The following is a 15717-nucleotide window of genomic DNA, read 5'->3' as shown; positions in this document are numbered from 1 at the left end:
CATTTTTCATCAACGTACCGAATATCTATCTAATGAAAGATTGTTATCCTTTCTAACTTTAAAATTTGCAGGTTCTGTGACCTCTATATCTCCCCCCTCCCACTTGTCAACTACCAGCCTCATAGATCCCCTGAACATGTCAATCTTGGCATTTTCCAGAATCACTGTTGCACCAGGTTTCATGATGTCCACTGCATTAAAATAAACAGACTAATCATTGTTATAATACAACTGAGCCAAACTGATTTTTCTTCCAAAACAAGCAAGAAACTATTAAACAAAGCACAAATGTGTTGAGGAATATAAAACGTAACACCCAGGGCTAATTACGATACACTAACATTTAATCACTGTATAGGAATTTACTGATACCATCCAATGAATTTGGTAATTCTATGGATGCATCATTGCAATGCTGCAGCTGGGATATATCATATGGCTTCCGATGTTGTTAATCCCAGATAGAATCGCGTAGCACCGACCCCCTAAAATGTTATAGCAGTATAGCGGATAGTGGGAAAGCCGCTACTGCAAAGACTAAAATACAGAGTAAATGGTCAAAAACAGAAAACTACACAATTAAAGAGACCATCATACTTAATAATTAAAGAACCTAAAGTACAAAGCAATAAAACTTAAACAAAGAAGAAGAACATAACAGACGGGCAACCTCTATTACTGGCGGTGGCTCGCAGGGTAAAAGCATCACGCCAAACCCTACCACCGCTATGTTATTCTGCTATAGCAGCATTATGGACAATATAGATGGGATCCATAAGTTATGATGTTTCTACAAAGCTTATTCAGGAAAACTACAGTTAGGTCACTGACTCTTGAATATTGTTAGAAACCATAAGATAGTATCACTTTAACATGACACCTCTCATCCTGTTAATATACTTGAATGCATTAATATCTCACAATCCACAATATGCATAAAACCAGGTCCCCAAGTTTAAATTCTCTGACGCTGAGACAATAAAACCATATAAAATCAACAATTTTTAAATCAAAGTAATATTTCCATCATTGACACAATCAGTGAACAACAAAAACTCAAAAAGTTTTCATTGAAGTAAGATAGGTTCTTTCACATGCCTTAAAAACAATTTCAAGTCCTAAGTGCTTAGAAATGGAACTTAAGACTGAAAGTAATTCTATCTTCAAGTCAACAACATTACATATCCAATAACACTTAAATTGTACACACACATATAAACACAACGCAACGGTTAAACAGAAAACACACACAAAAGATCATACCCTGTTCGTTGCGAGCAGTGAAGATTATGGTTCCAGTTTCGTCTCCAACAAGGCATTCGGCTGTGCAGGACACCAATTCATTGCTATCGCTGTAGATAGTCTTCACCAGTTCAGAGCTAAGAACCTTAACCGTTAGAGTGTATCTATCAGTTCCCGGTCTCAGATCCATTACTCGGTCTTGAGAATCTCTCTCTTTTGATTCAAACTCCTGCACTAGGTCATCAAGTTGCTTCTCTTTAGACTCAAGTTCTTTAACTTGTTCTTTCAATTGCCTCTCTTTTGATTCGAGCTCCTCCTTCTGGCTTTCAAAGTGCTTCTTTATAGATTCCAGCACCTTCTCTTTTGACTCAAACTCCTCCATTCGGAAGTTGAAAAGCTTCTTTTTCAATACAAACGCCTTCCTTTGGCTTTCATATTCCCTCACTTTTGATATAAACTTTTCTCTTTGGCCTACAAATTGGTAATATTGTGACTCTAACTCCTTTGCTTGGTTTTCAAAGTGCTTCTTTATAGATTCTAGCTCCTTCACTCGATCTTCAACTTCTCTCTTTTTTGATTCATGCTCCTTCACCTGGTCTTCATGTTGCTTCTCTTTTGACTCAACCTCCTTCATTCGGCTTTCGTAATGCTTCTGTTGTGATGCCAAATCATTCACCAGCTCCATCATTTGGCTTTCAAAGCGCTTCTTTTTAGATTCTAGCTCCTTCACCTGACTTTCAAATTCTCTCTTTTTTGATTCATGCTCCTTCACCTGACCTTCATGTTGCTTCTCTTTTGACTCAAACTCCTCCATTCGGAATTTAAAAAGCTTCTTTTTCAATACAAACGCCTTCCTTTGGCTTTCATATTCCCTCACTTTTGATATAAACTTTTCTCTTTGGCCTACAAATTGGTAATATTGTGACTCTAACTCCTTTGCCTGGTTTTCAAAGTGCTTCTTTATAGATTCTAGCTCCTTCACTCGATCTTCAACTTCTCTCTTTTTTGATTCATGCTCCTTCACCTGGTCTTCATGTTGCTTCTCTTTTGACTCAACCTCCTTCATTCGGCTTTCATAATGCTTCTGTTGTGATGCCAAATCATTCACCAGCTCCGTCATTTGGCTTTCAAAGTTCTTCTTTTTAGATTCTAGCTCCTTCACTTGACCGTCAAATTCTCTCGTTTTCGATTCATGCTCCTTCACCTGGTCTTCATGTTGCTTCTCTTTTGACTCAACCTCCTTCATTCGGCTTTCAAAGTGCTTCTGTTGTGATACCAAATCACTCACCAGCTCCATCACTTGGCTTTCAAAGTGTTTCTCTTTAGATTCTAGCTCCCTCATTTGACCTTCAAATTCTCTCGTCTTCGATTCATGCTCGTTCACCTGGTCTTCATGTTGCATCTCTTTTAACTCAAACTCCTTCATTCGGCTTTCGAAATGCTTCTGTTGTGATAACAAATCACTCACCAGCTCCGTCACTCGGCCTTCAAATTCTCTCTTTTTTAATTCATGCTCCTTCACCCGGTCTTCATGTTGCTTCTCTTTTAATTCAAGCTCCTTCATTCGGCTTTCGATATACTTCTCTTTTGTCTTAACTTCTTGCACGCGCTCTCCAATCAAGCCCTCCGTCAAACAAATCCCCCCGTCCTTCGCTACAAAATCCTCGACACATTCTTCAATTCTGCCCTGCATTTTCTCACGCACTTTGTTAGTTCTTTCAACACAAAGTCCTTCATATTCAAGATTAATTCGGTACCCCTTAATCATAATATGAGACGCGAAACGTCTACTCAAATTTAACTCCACACATATTCGCGCGAATTTGTGTAAACAACGTAACCTATCATCAACCTTCAACATTACTCCCAAAGTTGATCCAATCCTCCAAAGAAAACTTGGATTACAAAGTTCCATAGGAAGCTTGAGTATTCTAATCCAAACAACAACCCTTTTTTCATTGGTTAGCGAAAAAAGCGGCCTCCAACGCTGCAGCACTAGATAGCAATCATCAGCCACCTTCCAAGGTCCTTCAAAGAGGACATAATTGTAATCATCTTCAGCTGTGAAATTCACAGAAATGAAACCATCTTCCATATCTGTTACTTTGATAGTTCCATTTCTGATCCAAGAACGTTGAAGATGATTTTCTAATGCTTGAAAGCTAACATTTTCCTTACCAATGATTTTCACGATGAGAGTGTGTTTCCATGGATTTGACCAGAGAGAGAGTTCTTCGTCGGTGAACGGAATATCCGGACCTGCATCATCGTTGATTGCGCCGGCAGCATTGATTTCGTTCTCGAGGGTGAGAAACCCTAACAGAGGGTTTACGTTGTTGCCCATTTTTTTTCCCTCTGTTGAATCCTCTCTATTCAGAGTTCAAATTTCAAACCTAATTTTGGTATTAAGAAATTGAAATATTTGAATTTTTTTTTTACTGTATTATTCATTTTTGTCTTCAAATTTGTTTTTAGATTGTTAATTTAGTTTTTAGAAGTATTTTTCGTTAGTCAATTTAATCCATAAAATTACTCACGAAAGAGACACTAACGATACACTTGTAATCTTGATATATTTAAGTACCAATGTGACCGCTAATTATACTTTCAATAACTAAAATGGTGTTTTGACTATTTTTTTATGAAAGATCTATTTAAAATTTTGAACTAGTTGAGTTCAAAATTTATAACCATATGAAGCTCTAAAGACCCTTACTATTTGTTAATCAATCAAAATTCATCATTTATATGATTTTTGAAATAAATTTAATATGTATATATGCTTGTATGTAAGCTAATCAATCGCATACTATACCGCCTTTTACCATGAGTCGTACTTACAATACCTTAAAGGAAAATGTTACTCCATTCGGTTCTTATTATAAGAAAAATTTTGTTTTCTAGATTAATAGAATATTTGATGTATCTAGTTCATAATATGGTCTAGATACATAAAATATTCTATTAATCTAAAACGCAAATTTTTTCTTATAATAAGAACCGGAGGGAGTAATTAGTAAGAAATTTCTTTTGCAAGAAAGAGAAGAATCTTATGTGGCATCATGTCACTCTTCCAAATGATAACGACGCCCTACCCATTGTATGATAGCTAAAATCTAATTGGTCAAATTCCCTAAATTTGTGAATTCTTCTCTTTGTTAAATTATTCTTACTAAATAGCATTGCTCTATCGTTTTTTGAAGAAGCTAAATTAGTCCATTCAAATTGACACCAGTAAGAATCGAACCTGAGACCTTAGGAGGAGGACACTCCCAACTCCCAAGTCAATACCGAACTTAGATTGTAAATGAATTAAAAAATTATAAATACATCCATAGAAAACTGATTTTAAAAATGCACCATTGTTAATTCTCTTGCTAAGATGCCGATAATAAATTAATCTAAAGTCTAAGGACGCATTTCTGCAGCTTGAAATCTGTTTGACTAGATTTGGTTATGATTCTAAACATCAGGTTACTGGTAAGTGCAAAAAATTGCATGTAACCGAAAATTTAACACTAAATTGTAAATTCTACAAACTTGAATTTTCAAAAATAAACCGCTTCGTTCAAAAAATACTAGTTACCAAATCAATTTCATTTAAAATCAAGTGTCTATCAAGGCATCCAAACACATACTTGATGCCTTCAAAAATGCGTTTTGCAGGGAAAGCCTAGTGGTTTGCTCAAAGAGAACTGTAAATATTTATGGTTGCGTCATATATAAGAACAAGGATTATCAATTTTCAAAAATGGCCTGAAATGTCAATCTTAGCATCAACCACAGCAATCTTAAGACTAAAAATAAGCAAAGATTGTACCATATAATAACCTGCACATCAGTCAATTGTTCAATGATCAAACTAAAAACTGGAACTTGTTGAAAAATTCGAAAGATTTCGCTTCAGAAGCTACAGCCCGTACCACTTATCATTTATCATCAATGTACCAAAATATCTATCTAATGAAAGATTGTTATCCTCTCTAACTTCAAAATTTGCAGGTTTTGCGACCTCTATATCTCCCCGCCTGTCAACTACCAGCCTCATACGTCCCTTGAACATGTCAATCTTAGCATTATCCAGAATTACTGTTGCACCAGGTTTCATGAGGTCCACTGCATAAAAGTAAACAGACTAATCATCGTTATTATACAACTAAGCCAGAGATATTTTCTTCCAAAACAAGCAAGAAACTATTGAACAAAGCACAATAAGATGTGTTAAGGAATATAAAATGTAACATCCAGGGCCACTTACTATACACTAACTTTTACGTGGCGTGCAAATACACTATTTGAATCACTGTATAGGAATTTACTGATACCATTCAATGAATTTGGTATCTCTATGGATGCATCATTGTATATCATATGGCTTCTATGTTGTTAATCCCAGATAATGTCGCATAGCACCGACCCCCTAAATTATAGCGGTATAGTGGGAGATAGCCACTGTTGGAAAGACTAAAATAAAGTGTAATTGCTCAAAAACAGAAAAAAGCATTGCGCCAAACCCTACCACCGCTATGTTATTCTGACATGGTGGCATTATGGACAATATAGATGGGCTCCAAAAGTTATGATGTTTCTACAAAGCTGATTCAGGAAAACTTCAATTATGGCACTGAGTATCACTTTCACCTAATTCCTCTCATCCTGTTAATATACTTGAATGTGTATTAATATCTCACAATCCACAATATTCATAAAACCAGGTCCCCAAGTTTAAATTCTTTACCGACAGACAATAAAACCATATAAAATCAACAAGTTTTAAATCAAAGTAATCTATTTCCATCATCGAGACAAACAGTGAACAACAAAAAGTTTTCATTGAAGTAAGATAGGTTCTTTCACATGCCTTAAAAACAATTTCAAGTCCTAAGTGCTTGGAAATCGAACTTAAGACTGAAAGTAATTCTATCTACAAGTCAACAACATTACATATCCAATAGCACTTAAATCGTACACAAACACATAAACACAATGCAACGTTAAACAGAAAACACACACAAAAGATCGTACCCTGTTCGTTGCGAGCAGTGAAGATTATGGTTCCAGTTTCGTCTCCAACAAGGCATTCAGCGGTGCGGGACAACAATTCACCGCTATTGCTGCTGTAGATAGTCTTCACAAGTTCAGAGCTAACAACCTTCACCGTTAGAGTGTGTCCATCGGTTTCCGGTCTCAGATCCATCACCCGGCCTTGAGAATCTCTCGTTTTTGATTCGAACTCCTTCACTCGGTCATCAAGTTGCTTCTCTTTAGACTCAAGTTCTTTAACTTGTTCTTTCAATTGCCTCTCTTTTGATTCGAGCTCCTCCACCTGGCTTTCAAAGTGCTTCTTTATAGATTCCAGCAGCTTCTCTTTTGACTCAAGCGCCTTCATTCGGATTTTGAAACGCTTCTTTTTCAATACCAACATCTTCATTTGGCTTTCATATTCTCTCACTTTTGATATAAACTTTTCTCTTTGGCCTACAAATTGGCAATATTTTGACTCTACCTCCTTTGCTTGGTTTACAATGTGCTTCTTTATAGATTCCAACCCCTTCACTCTATCTTCAGTTTCTCTCTTTTTTGATTCATGCTCCTTCACCTGGTCTTCATGTTGCTTCTCTTTTGACTCAACCTCCTTCATTCGGCTTTCGAAATGCTTCTGTTGTGATGCCAAATCATTCACCAGCTCCGTCATTTGGCTTTCAAAGTTCTTCTTTTTAGATTCTAGCTCCTTCACTTGACCTTCAAATTCCCTCGTTTTCAATTCATGCTCCTTCACTTGGCCATCAAATTCTCTCGTTTTCAATTCATGCTCTTTCACCTGGTCTTCATGTTGCTTCTCTTTTGACTCAACCTCCTTCATTCGGCTTTCGAAATGCTTCTGTTGTGATGCCAAATCATTCACCAGCTCCGTCATTTGGCTTTCAAAGTTCTTCTTTTTAGATTCTAGCTCCTTCACTTGACCTTCAAATTCCCTCGTTTTCAATTCATGCTCCTTCACTTGGCCATCAAATTCTCTCGTTTTCAATTCATGCTCTTTCGCCTGGTCTTCATGTTGCTTCTCTTTTGACTCAACCTCTTTCATTCGGCTTTCGAAATGCTTCTGTTGTGATACCAAATCACTCACCAGCTCCAACACTTGGCTTTCAAAGTGCTTCTTTTTAGATTCTAGCTCCCTCATTTGACCTTCGAATTCTCTCGTTTTCGATTCATGCTCCTTCACCTGGTCTTCATGTTGCATCTCTTTTAACTCAAACTCCTTCATCCAGCTTTCGAAATGCTTCTGTTGTGATAACAAATCACTCACCAGCTCATTCACTTGACCTTCAAATTCTCTTTTTTTCGATTCATGCTTCTTCACTCGGTCTTCATGTTGCTTCTCTTTTGACTCAAGCTCCTTCATTCGGCTTTGGAGATACTTCTGTTTAAATACCAAATCATTCTTCAGCTCTATCACGTGACAAAGTTCTAACTCTTTTGTCTTAACTTCTTGCATGCACTCTCCATTCAAGTCCTCCATTAAACAAATTTGCCCTTCCTTCGCGACAAATTCTTCAATTCTCCCCTGCATTTTCTCACGCGCTTCGTTAATTCTTTCACCACTAATTCCTTCATATTCAAGATTAACTCGGTACCCCCTAATCATAATATGAGACGCCAAAAGTCTACTCAAATTTAACTCCACACATATTCGCGCGAATTTGTGTAAACAACTTAACCTATCATCAACCTTCAACATTACTCCCAAAGTTGATCCAATCCTCCAAAGAAAACTTGGATTACAAAGTTCCATAGGAAGCTTGAGTATTCTAATCCAAACAACAACCCTTTTTTCATCGGTTAGCGAAAAAAGCTGTCTCCAACGTTGTAGCACTAGATAGCAATCTTCAGCCACCTTCCGAGGTCCCTCAAAAAGGACATAATTGTAATCATCTTCAGCTGTGAAATCCACAGAAATGAAACCATCTTCCATATTTGTTACTTTGATAGTTCCATTTCTGGTCCAAGAACGTTGAAGATGATTTTCTAATGCTTGAAAGCTAACATTTTCCTTACCAATGATTTTCACGATGAGAGTGTGCTTCCATGGATTTGACCATTGAGAGATTTCTTCGTCGGTGAACGGAATATCAGGACCTGCATCGTCGTCACAATGTTCCACCTCGCCGTCGTTGATTGCGCCGGCAGCGTTGATTTCGTTCTGGAGGGTTAGAAACCCTAACAGAGGGTTTACGTTATTGGCCATTTTTTGTTCCCTCTTTTCAATCCTCTCTGTTCAGGAGTTCAATTGTTCAAATTCAAATTTCGTATCTAATTTGGGTACACCCAAAAAAATTAAGGCATACATTGCATTTTTGTCGGTAATTCATTCATGAATGTATTAAAGCAAAGTAAAAATTGTGGAAGAGATTGTAAGATTTTTGAAAAATGATACTACTAGTTTGTTTTTTTTTTTTCCTTAAATATGAAAATGGTATTTGCAAATTTTGATTTTGGTCTTTATGTTTTATTTTAGTCCTAGGAATATGTTAAAGTTCAAATTAGTTCTTATAAAAATATGTTAAAATAGGTTAAAGTTCAAGGTTGCGACATAGTAAAAAGATAAAGATTAGGAGAATGGATTTTTCACATTTCTGGATTTTAAATTTGGTTTTAGCAATTGAACAAGTTTTGGTTTTTATCACTCTAATTTGTGCGAATTTTGATTTTTGTTTCTGCAATTTGTCAAATTTGCACCCTCTGATCACGTGGCAGTGGTCCAGTTAGTAGATTCTGACCATATCGACGTTTTTATGTGATATGGTCACATTTAGGACTAAAATCAAAGTAATTTAAAATTACATGGATAAAATGAAAGAATTTTTTTTGGGACTAAAACTCAAATTCGCTAACATTACAAATCTGGAGGCATGAATATTCCGGACACTAGTAAAGTCAAATTTTTATGTGGTTAAACATAATATTGAAAACAAATATGTGGAAGTTGGCGGATATAGAATTGTTGCTACCATTGTCAAAAAAAAAAATTGTTGCTACCTGGAAGTATTATAGAAAAAATTAAACTTATTCCTCCACCTTGTATGGAAGATGGTCCTGATATGCAGTCCTGGATAAGTGATCTGAAAGGCAACTTTACCATATCAATTGCCTACAAGATGATATGTGGATTTCACATTATGGAAGCTGCACCTATATGGAAGACAATTTGGAAACTCAGTGTACCGGAAAGAGTCAGGTGTTTTGCGTGGCAGGATTGCGCATGGTCGATTACCTACTAACAAAATGATCAGTAGATGAGCAAACATACTGAAGAATCAATCTTGCATGCTAAGAGATTGCAAACTACCTTCTATGTTGTGGACTCACTTGCTTCATATAGAGGCAAGACATTTGTTCTTTGTTGGAGACTTTAAGATCGGGTGAGTGTTAACCTCATTACTACTGGATGGAAAATAGAGCAATTAGAATGGAAGAATGTTTGGGCTACCACATATTATTTCCTTTGGCAATGGAGGAATAAGGTTGTCCACGATGATACATATCAAAGACCTTTTATCCAGTTAGCCAAAAATACAATATGTTCAAGACTATCAAGTTTGTGCCATAAGTGGAGTTCAAACAGAAGCAAGTCAACGTGTTGCAGTTCAGGTTCAATGGATGCGCCCGCAACAAGGATATCTAAGTTTGAATACTGATGGAGCTGTGAAAAATGGAAGTCTTGGGTATATGGTTTTGCGAAAGCCTTGGGTCCATATAGCGCATTTATTGCAGAATTATGGGGAATTCTTGAAGGAATGAATATAGCAAAAGATAGAAATATAATGAGGATCGAGGTTCAAGTTGATTCTAAGGTACTGCAATGTTTGACAAGTTCAAAGAATGACAGCATCCGCAGTAGAAGATTGGTGCAAAAGATTCGGGAGTTAATCGAGCAAGGCATTGAAGTTCAATTGAAGCATGTGTATAGAGAAGCAAATAGGGTTGCAGTAACTCATGACTACATGCAACATTTAAAATCGACTCTGCATATACAAAGCCTTAATTTCCATCAAGCCAATATATTCGCTAACTTTATTTTTCTTTACGATCTCAGTCATTAGATTAAGGCAAGAGAGGTGACAGGTCAAATTAAGGCAGAAGAGGATACAAACTCCCTATTTTTCTTTACCGCGATTGATTTTAATTAATAATATTACTTATAAAAGTAGAATTTATACAACTTTTAAAACACACCTTACTTCAAGCTTAATTAGAAACAAATCAATTTTAAAAATCATGTTTGTCAAACTCTCTTCCTCCAACCAAAACTTGACTTATTTTATGCTACGATTAAAAATAGTGTGTCATTTACGAGAACAATAACACATGCCCTTCACAAATGCATTTGTAGAGAAAGCCTGGTGATTTTCTCAAAGAGAACTGTATACACTTTAACTTAGTAAGTAAATATTTAACAATATTTACGGTTGCATCATAAGCACAAGCATCATCGATTATAAAGATTACCTAAAATGAAAATCTTAGCATTAACCACAGCAATGTTAAGACTAAATAAGAAAGACTGTACCATATAAGAATCTGCACAGCAGTCAATTGTTCAATGGTCAAACTAAAAAAATTGGAACCCCTTGAAATTCGAAAGATTTACTTCAGAAGCTAAAATCACTCCTCAACGACATTGACCAATTCATATTCAATCAATGAAAGATTGTTATCCTCTCTAACTTCAAAATTTGCAGGTTCTGTGACCTCTATACGTCCCCACTTATCAACTGCCAGCCTCATCGATCCCTTGAACATGTCAATCTTGGCATTACGCAGAATTATAGTTGCACCAGGGTTCATGAGGTCCACTGCATAAAAATAAATGGATTAATGATCATTATAATACAACTGCGCCAAACTGTTATCCTCATCCAAAACAAGCACAAGGTGTGCAAAGAATGTATCAACTTGATAACTTCAATAATTAATTAAATTACTATACCCTTTGAACATGCTGAACTGATATCATCTTCAAAAAAATAGAGCATGAAACAAGAGCAGTTAAACAAAGCTCAAAAAGATGTGCAAAGAATAGAGCAAAAGAGCTCAAAAAGATGTGCAAAGAATAGAGCAAAAGAGTATAGTAACAATACAACCATAACACACGAGAACGGACCAAAATCAGAGAATACCAAACAAAAACAAGTGTTTCTACTGTCTACCGTTCTTGCTATATAGACTTCAAATGACAGTAACATCACATGCACAAAACTCAAGGCCAACCATATTTGTCTACACATTTTTGTTCCTCCTCCAATCATAACCAAGTGATGTCATGGACAAATCAGACAGCAAAGAATATTTATAAACTTTCACCAAATGCCAAACACGTCGTAACACCATAGGTTTAACACTTGAATAGGGATTTATCCATACCATCAATCAAATTTGGGCAACACTAGGACCAGCCAAAGGGTAAGGCTACTAAAGCCCTTGCTATAAGCCTCCAACAACAACAAAAAAATTGTAAAACAAAAAGGCTTCATACTCGGACAAAAAGACCTTTTATGATCAAATTTGCTTTAGGCCCCACTCATTATTGGGTCAGCCCAATGGTATTGGTAAGGCTACTAAAGCCCTTACATTTTAGGCATCCACAAAAAAAAAATTGTAAAACAAAAAGGCCTCGTATAATAAAGTTTGCTTTAGGCCCCACTCACTATTGAAAATTATAGGGCCAACTCGATGCATCATTACAAAACTAGGATACATATGGGATCCAAAAGGTATAATGTTTCAACAAAGACAGTCGATCGTTTACATAAAGCTTATTCGGGAAGCTTCAGTTAGGGCACCGAGTGCTAACATTGGCAGAAACCATAAGACAATACAATATCACTTTAACCTCATTCCTCACATCTATTGATAGACTTGAATACAATCTAATATCAATCCACAATATGCATACAATCAGGTATCCAAGATTAAATTCTCTAACAGACATTAAACTATGACACGCCTCGGATTAGGCGTGTCCTGGTGTCACCGACACGACACCCACATTTATGATTACATTGAATTATTCAAATTATTATTGATGCCAACCTGTCCGGTGTCCGTGATTCATAGTAAAACTCGAAAAGAAAAAATGTAACTTAAGAGATCAAAATAATCTACTTTCAAAACAATCTACTTTCAAGTTCCAACATTTACAGAATCAGAGATCAACAAAACGCAATCATCCAAGTCCTAAGTGCTTACTGCTATGAAATGGAACTTAAGAGTTAAGACTGAAAGCAAGAAATGTACCCTGTTCATTGCGAGCGGTGAAGATTATGCTTCCAGTTTCATCTCCAACAAGGCATTCAGCGATACGCGTTGGGCGAGAAGCTATCAGAGACGATCGACCACCGCGGTTAGGGACAGTCTTCACCGGAGAAGAATTAACCACCTTCACAGTCAGAGTGTGTCCATTTGTTCCAGGTTTCAGTTGATCAACCTTCACGAACACTGGTTTCCGCTTTTGTGTCGCCATTGATTCACAGATTACGTTTCAGCCTCGTGTTTGAAAGAATCAATCGATCGAAGCTGATTGCACGAATCAACTTGGAAAAAACCCTAACCCTAGTTTCTATTAGCTTTTGATTTTGGATTTGGGGATTTAATAATTGGGCCTAATAATTGGGCTTAGTTAAGCTTGTTGAAACACGTGTTCTAGCAAACTCAATTTAAATTGTTGAAACATAACATTATACTTCTTCGATTTAAGAATAATTATTGAAACCAAATTTTTATTTGAAACTTTTATAAAAAAAATTTTGTAAAATTGTTTTACATAAAATTATTTAACAATACAAGAATTTATTTAAAAAAAATCTATAACAAACAAGCCTGTTTGTTTCAACTTTAAAAAAAATGAATTTTTTCTTTGTATTTTGTAAAATAGATTTTCTAAAACCGATTTTCAAAATATTATAACTTTTTTTATATTCATTTTTTCTAAATTGAAACACTAATTTTGACATCATATAATTTAAACACACATTGTTGAAGATCAAAACATAGTCAAAATCACAATTTTTTCAAAAAGTTGTATTTCAAAAATGATTTTTATGAAAATCTATCTATTTGAAATAGCTTCAAAATTATGTGATTTTTCAAAATTTTGATATCCAAATTTTTTTTCTTCATAAAATGATCAAATACCTAAAATAACATTTCAAGAATAACTATTCAAACTAAATTTTCATTTGAAGCTTTTATAAAAAGTTTCTTTGTAAAATTGTTTTTACACAAAATTATGTAACACTATCTATTTAAAAAAATTTTATAACAAACAGACACATAATAAGATACTATAACACATAATAAAATTGTGTTGGAGAGATAATATATTTTATATTTGAAAATAAAATGAGTATTTTTGTATTTTTTTATAGTTGTCTCGTGGTTTATTTAAGGACAAAAATTCTAACATTTGTTCCGTCTCTCTTACTACATATTTTTTCCAATTTCTTAATCAATTTTCTAAATCAAACAGCATAAATAAAAGTTGTCCCGTATCCTAATTTTTAGCGTATCAAAATCACTTCATTACGTTGATCACTTTATATGTTTCTTTCTCTTTTTCCATCACAGGATTTTTTATTATTCTCCAACATGCTTTATTATTTTTCATACATTGTTTTTTCATACATTGTATTACAAATGAAGAAGGCATTGAAGATCTCATTTATTTTTTAAATTAATATTAGTAGCATACTCGTGCATCACAACTTTGAGATTGTGGAATCGAAAAACCATAAGAAGAAAGTATTGAAGTAATTTTTTTTTATATTTGAAATTATCTTTATAAAATAGTTTGTACCAACAAAAATATGATTAGAGAATGTTAGTGAGGGTAAAAGCATATTTAATAAGAGTATTATAAAAGTTTCTTAACAATAAAATATTAACTTGATATGTCACGTAAGATTTTTGGTTCCATAGACTTAGCAAAATTGTTGAATTAAACTTTTTTAAAAGCGAGTACCGTAGAATTAAAATATTAATTTCATGAATTGACAGTGTAAAAATGAGAGAGAATATGAAATACGGATGAGACTAACAATGATCCGAGTCAACTCGTGAATAAGTTATAAAGTTCGATTTGATGATTGACTCATTGAACTTGGTCCATGAACAAAATTAATTAAACTTGAGTTAAAAATTAAGTTCGTTAAATAAACGAGCCAAACATAAACTATACATAGTTCGACCAGTTAAATCATACACGTAAATGATCTTTTCAATTCCCTTTAAACCTATAAATAGCTTGATACCTTGCATTTTAATTTTTTTTTTAAAACTTTGTAGTACGTATTTATTCATTATACACATGTGATGAATTATTTTCATTTAACATTTTCTGTTTCTTTTTTTAAAAAATAGTTTGCCAGGTTAAAAATATATTTTTCAAATTTTGATTAAAAAAATTGACTTTAAAATCATTTGTTTATCAATATTATCTCAGAGTTTAGTCTAGGGGATAAAGATTTGGGTCAGTGTAAAGTGTAAAAATTAAGAGTTATGTGATCGTAACAATTCATATTTTAGGTACCGGTTGGCCCGACTTTTTTTCTACTTATTTATAATTTTAAGGAGAAGTCAGGCCAAACATAATATAAATTAAGCACTTATTAAATTAAAGGACTTTTTTTGGAATGAACAAAATTGAATGAAAGGAGCTTTGAGGAAAAGTTGTTGAAAGGAACTTTAGAACTCCTTACTCGGAAGGTCACCTCATCGAATCCCGCTGAAGAAGCATTTGTCTTATTTTTTTAATATTATTTCAATATTTCTATTTTTACTAATTTAGTTTCCCGCACAATCTTTCTATTATTTTCCTCGGTTCCCGCAAAAACTTTATTTGGTTCCCGCAAAATTCTCGTAGACTTTACCCTATTTTTACATTATATATATATGTCTCATACTTCTTTGATTTCCAACCACACAGCAGCCGTCCCTATCAAATTCTTTCTGCAATTGTCAGGTTATCTTCTTGTCTTTCTTTTATATACTAGCTAGTACTTTATATATAATATACCATGTGATGTAATAATATATGTATAGTAGGTTTTTAGTTTTTATACGATACTCTTTCCGGTCATTGTTATAAGTAAAAAAAATTGTTTTTAGGTTTATTAAAAAATCAATATATTTGATTAATATTATAAATCAGATACATCAGTTTTTAAAACACCTTCAAAAATTATTTTTTTGGTTATATAGTGACCGGAGGAAGTATATAGCAAAATTTTCATTGATTCAAGTTTTATATCACCGTCTCCTTTTGTTTCATTGTTCCTTGGACAATTTTTTTTATTATAATTTTTGTCAGACTTGTAGTTCTTCCATACACCCTATTATAAATAAAAAGAAATTGATTACTATATGTATTTTTTAATTAAGTAAATGATATGTATTTTTAATGTTCAAAATGACTAAGCG

General features: G+C 34.4%; 3 protein-coding genes across 4 annotated transcripts; all 3 read right to left on the bottom strand.

Annotated features, from left to right (window-relative positions):
* Nucleotides 1-2980, bottom strand: LOC123894727 (COP1-interactive protein 1-like). Its single transcript, XM_045944785.1, has 2 exons — nucleotides 1264-2980; nucleotides 1-191 (listed from the first exon to the last, which is right to left on the bottom strand). The coding sequence occupies exons 1-2, from the start codon at nucleotides 2933-2935 to the stop codon at nucleotides 10-12; spliced, it is 1854 nt and encodes a 617-aa protein (XP_045800741.1). The 5' UTR covers nucleotides 2936-2980; the 3' UTR covers nucleotides 1-9.
* Nucleotides 2981-5004: 2024 nt separating this feature from the next.
* LOC123894726 (myosin-4-like) lies at nucleotides 5005-8524 on the bottom strand. 2 transcript variants are annotated; one of them, XM_045944784.1, is made up of 3 exons: nucleotides 7064-8524; nucleotides 6268-6841; nucleotides 5005-5358 (listed from the first exon to the last, which is right to left on the bottom strand). In XM_045944784.1, the coding sequence occupies exons 1-3, from the start codon at nucleotides 8486-8488 to the stop codon at nucleotides 5153-5155; spliced, it is 2205 nt and encodes a 734-aa protein (XP_045800740.1). In that variant the 5' UTR covers nucleotides 8489-8524; the 3' UTR covers nucleotides 5005-5152. The 2 variants fall into 2 exon arrangements, with proteins under 2 accessions (XP_045800740.1, XP_045800739.1); XM_045944783.1 differs by having other exon boundaries at nucleotides 6268-8524.
* A 2221-nt stretch (nucleotides 8525-10745) lies between these two features.
* LOC123894725 (uncharacterized protein At4g28440-like) lies at nucleotides 10746-12872 on the bottom strand. The gene is made up of 2 exons (XM_045944781.1): nucleotides 12538-12872; nucleotides 10746-11096 (listed from the first exon to the last, which is right to left on the bottom strand). Exons 1-2 carry the CDS (start codon nucleotides 12761-12763, stop codon nucleotides 10906-10908), a joined length of 417 nt encoding a protein of 138 aa, XP_045800737.1. The 5' UTR covers nucleotides 12764-12872; the 3' UTR covers nucleotides 10746-10905.
* Between the last annotated feature and the right edge of the window lie 2845 nt (nucleotides 12873-15717).

The sequence above is a fragment of the Trifolium pratense genome, linkage group LG7 (genome assembly GCF_020283565.1).
Source record: "Trifolium pratense cultivar HEN17-A07 linkage group LG7, ARS_RC_1.1, whole genome shotgun sequence".
Taxonomy (NCBI): domain Eukaryota; kingdom Viridiplantae; phylum Streptophyta; class Magnoliopsida; order Fabales; family Fabaceae; genus Trifolium; species Trifolium pratense.
The sequence above is the reverse complement of the archived record's forward strand: the minus strand, read 5'-3'. Positions and strand labels throughout refer to the sequence as shown.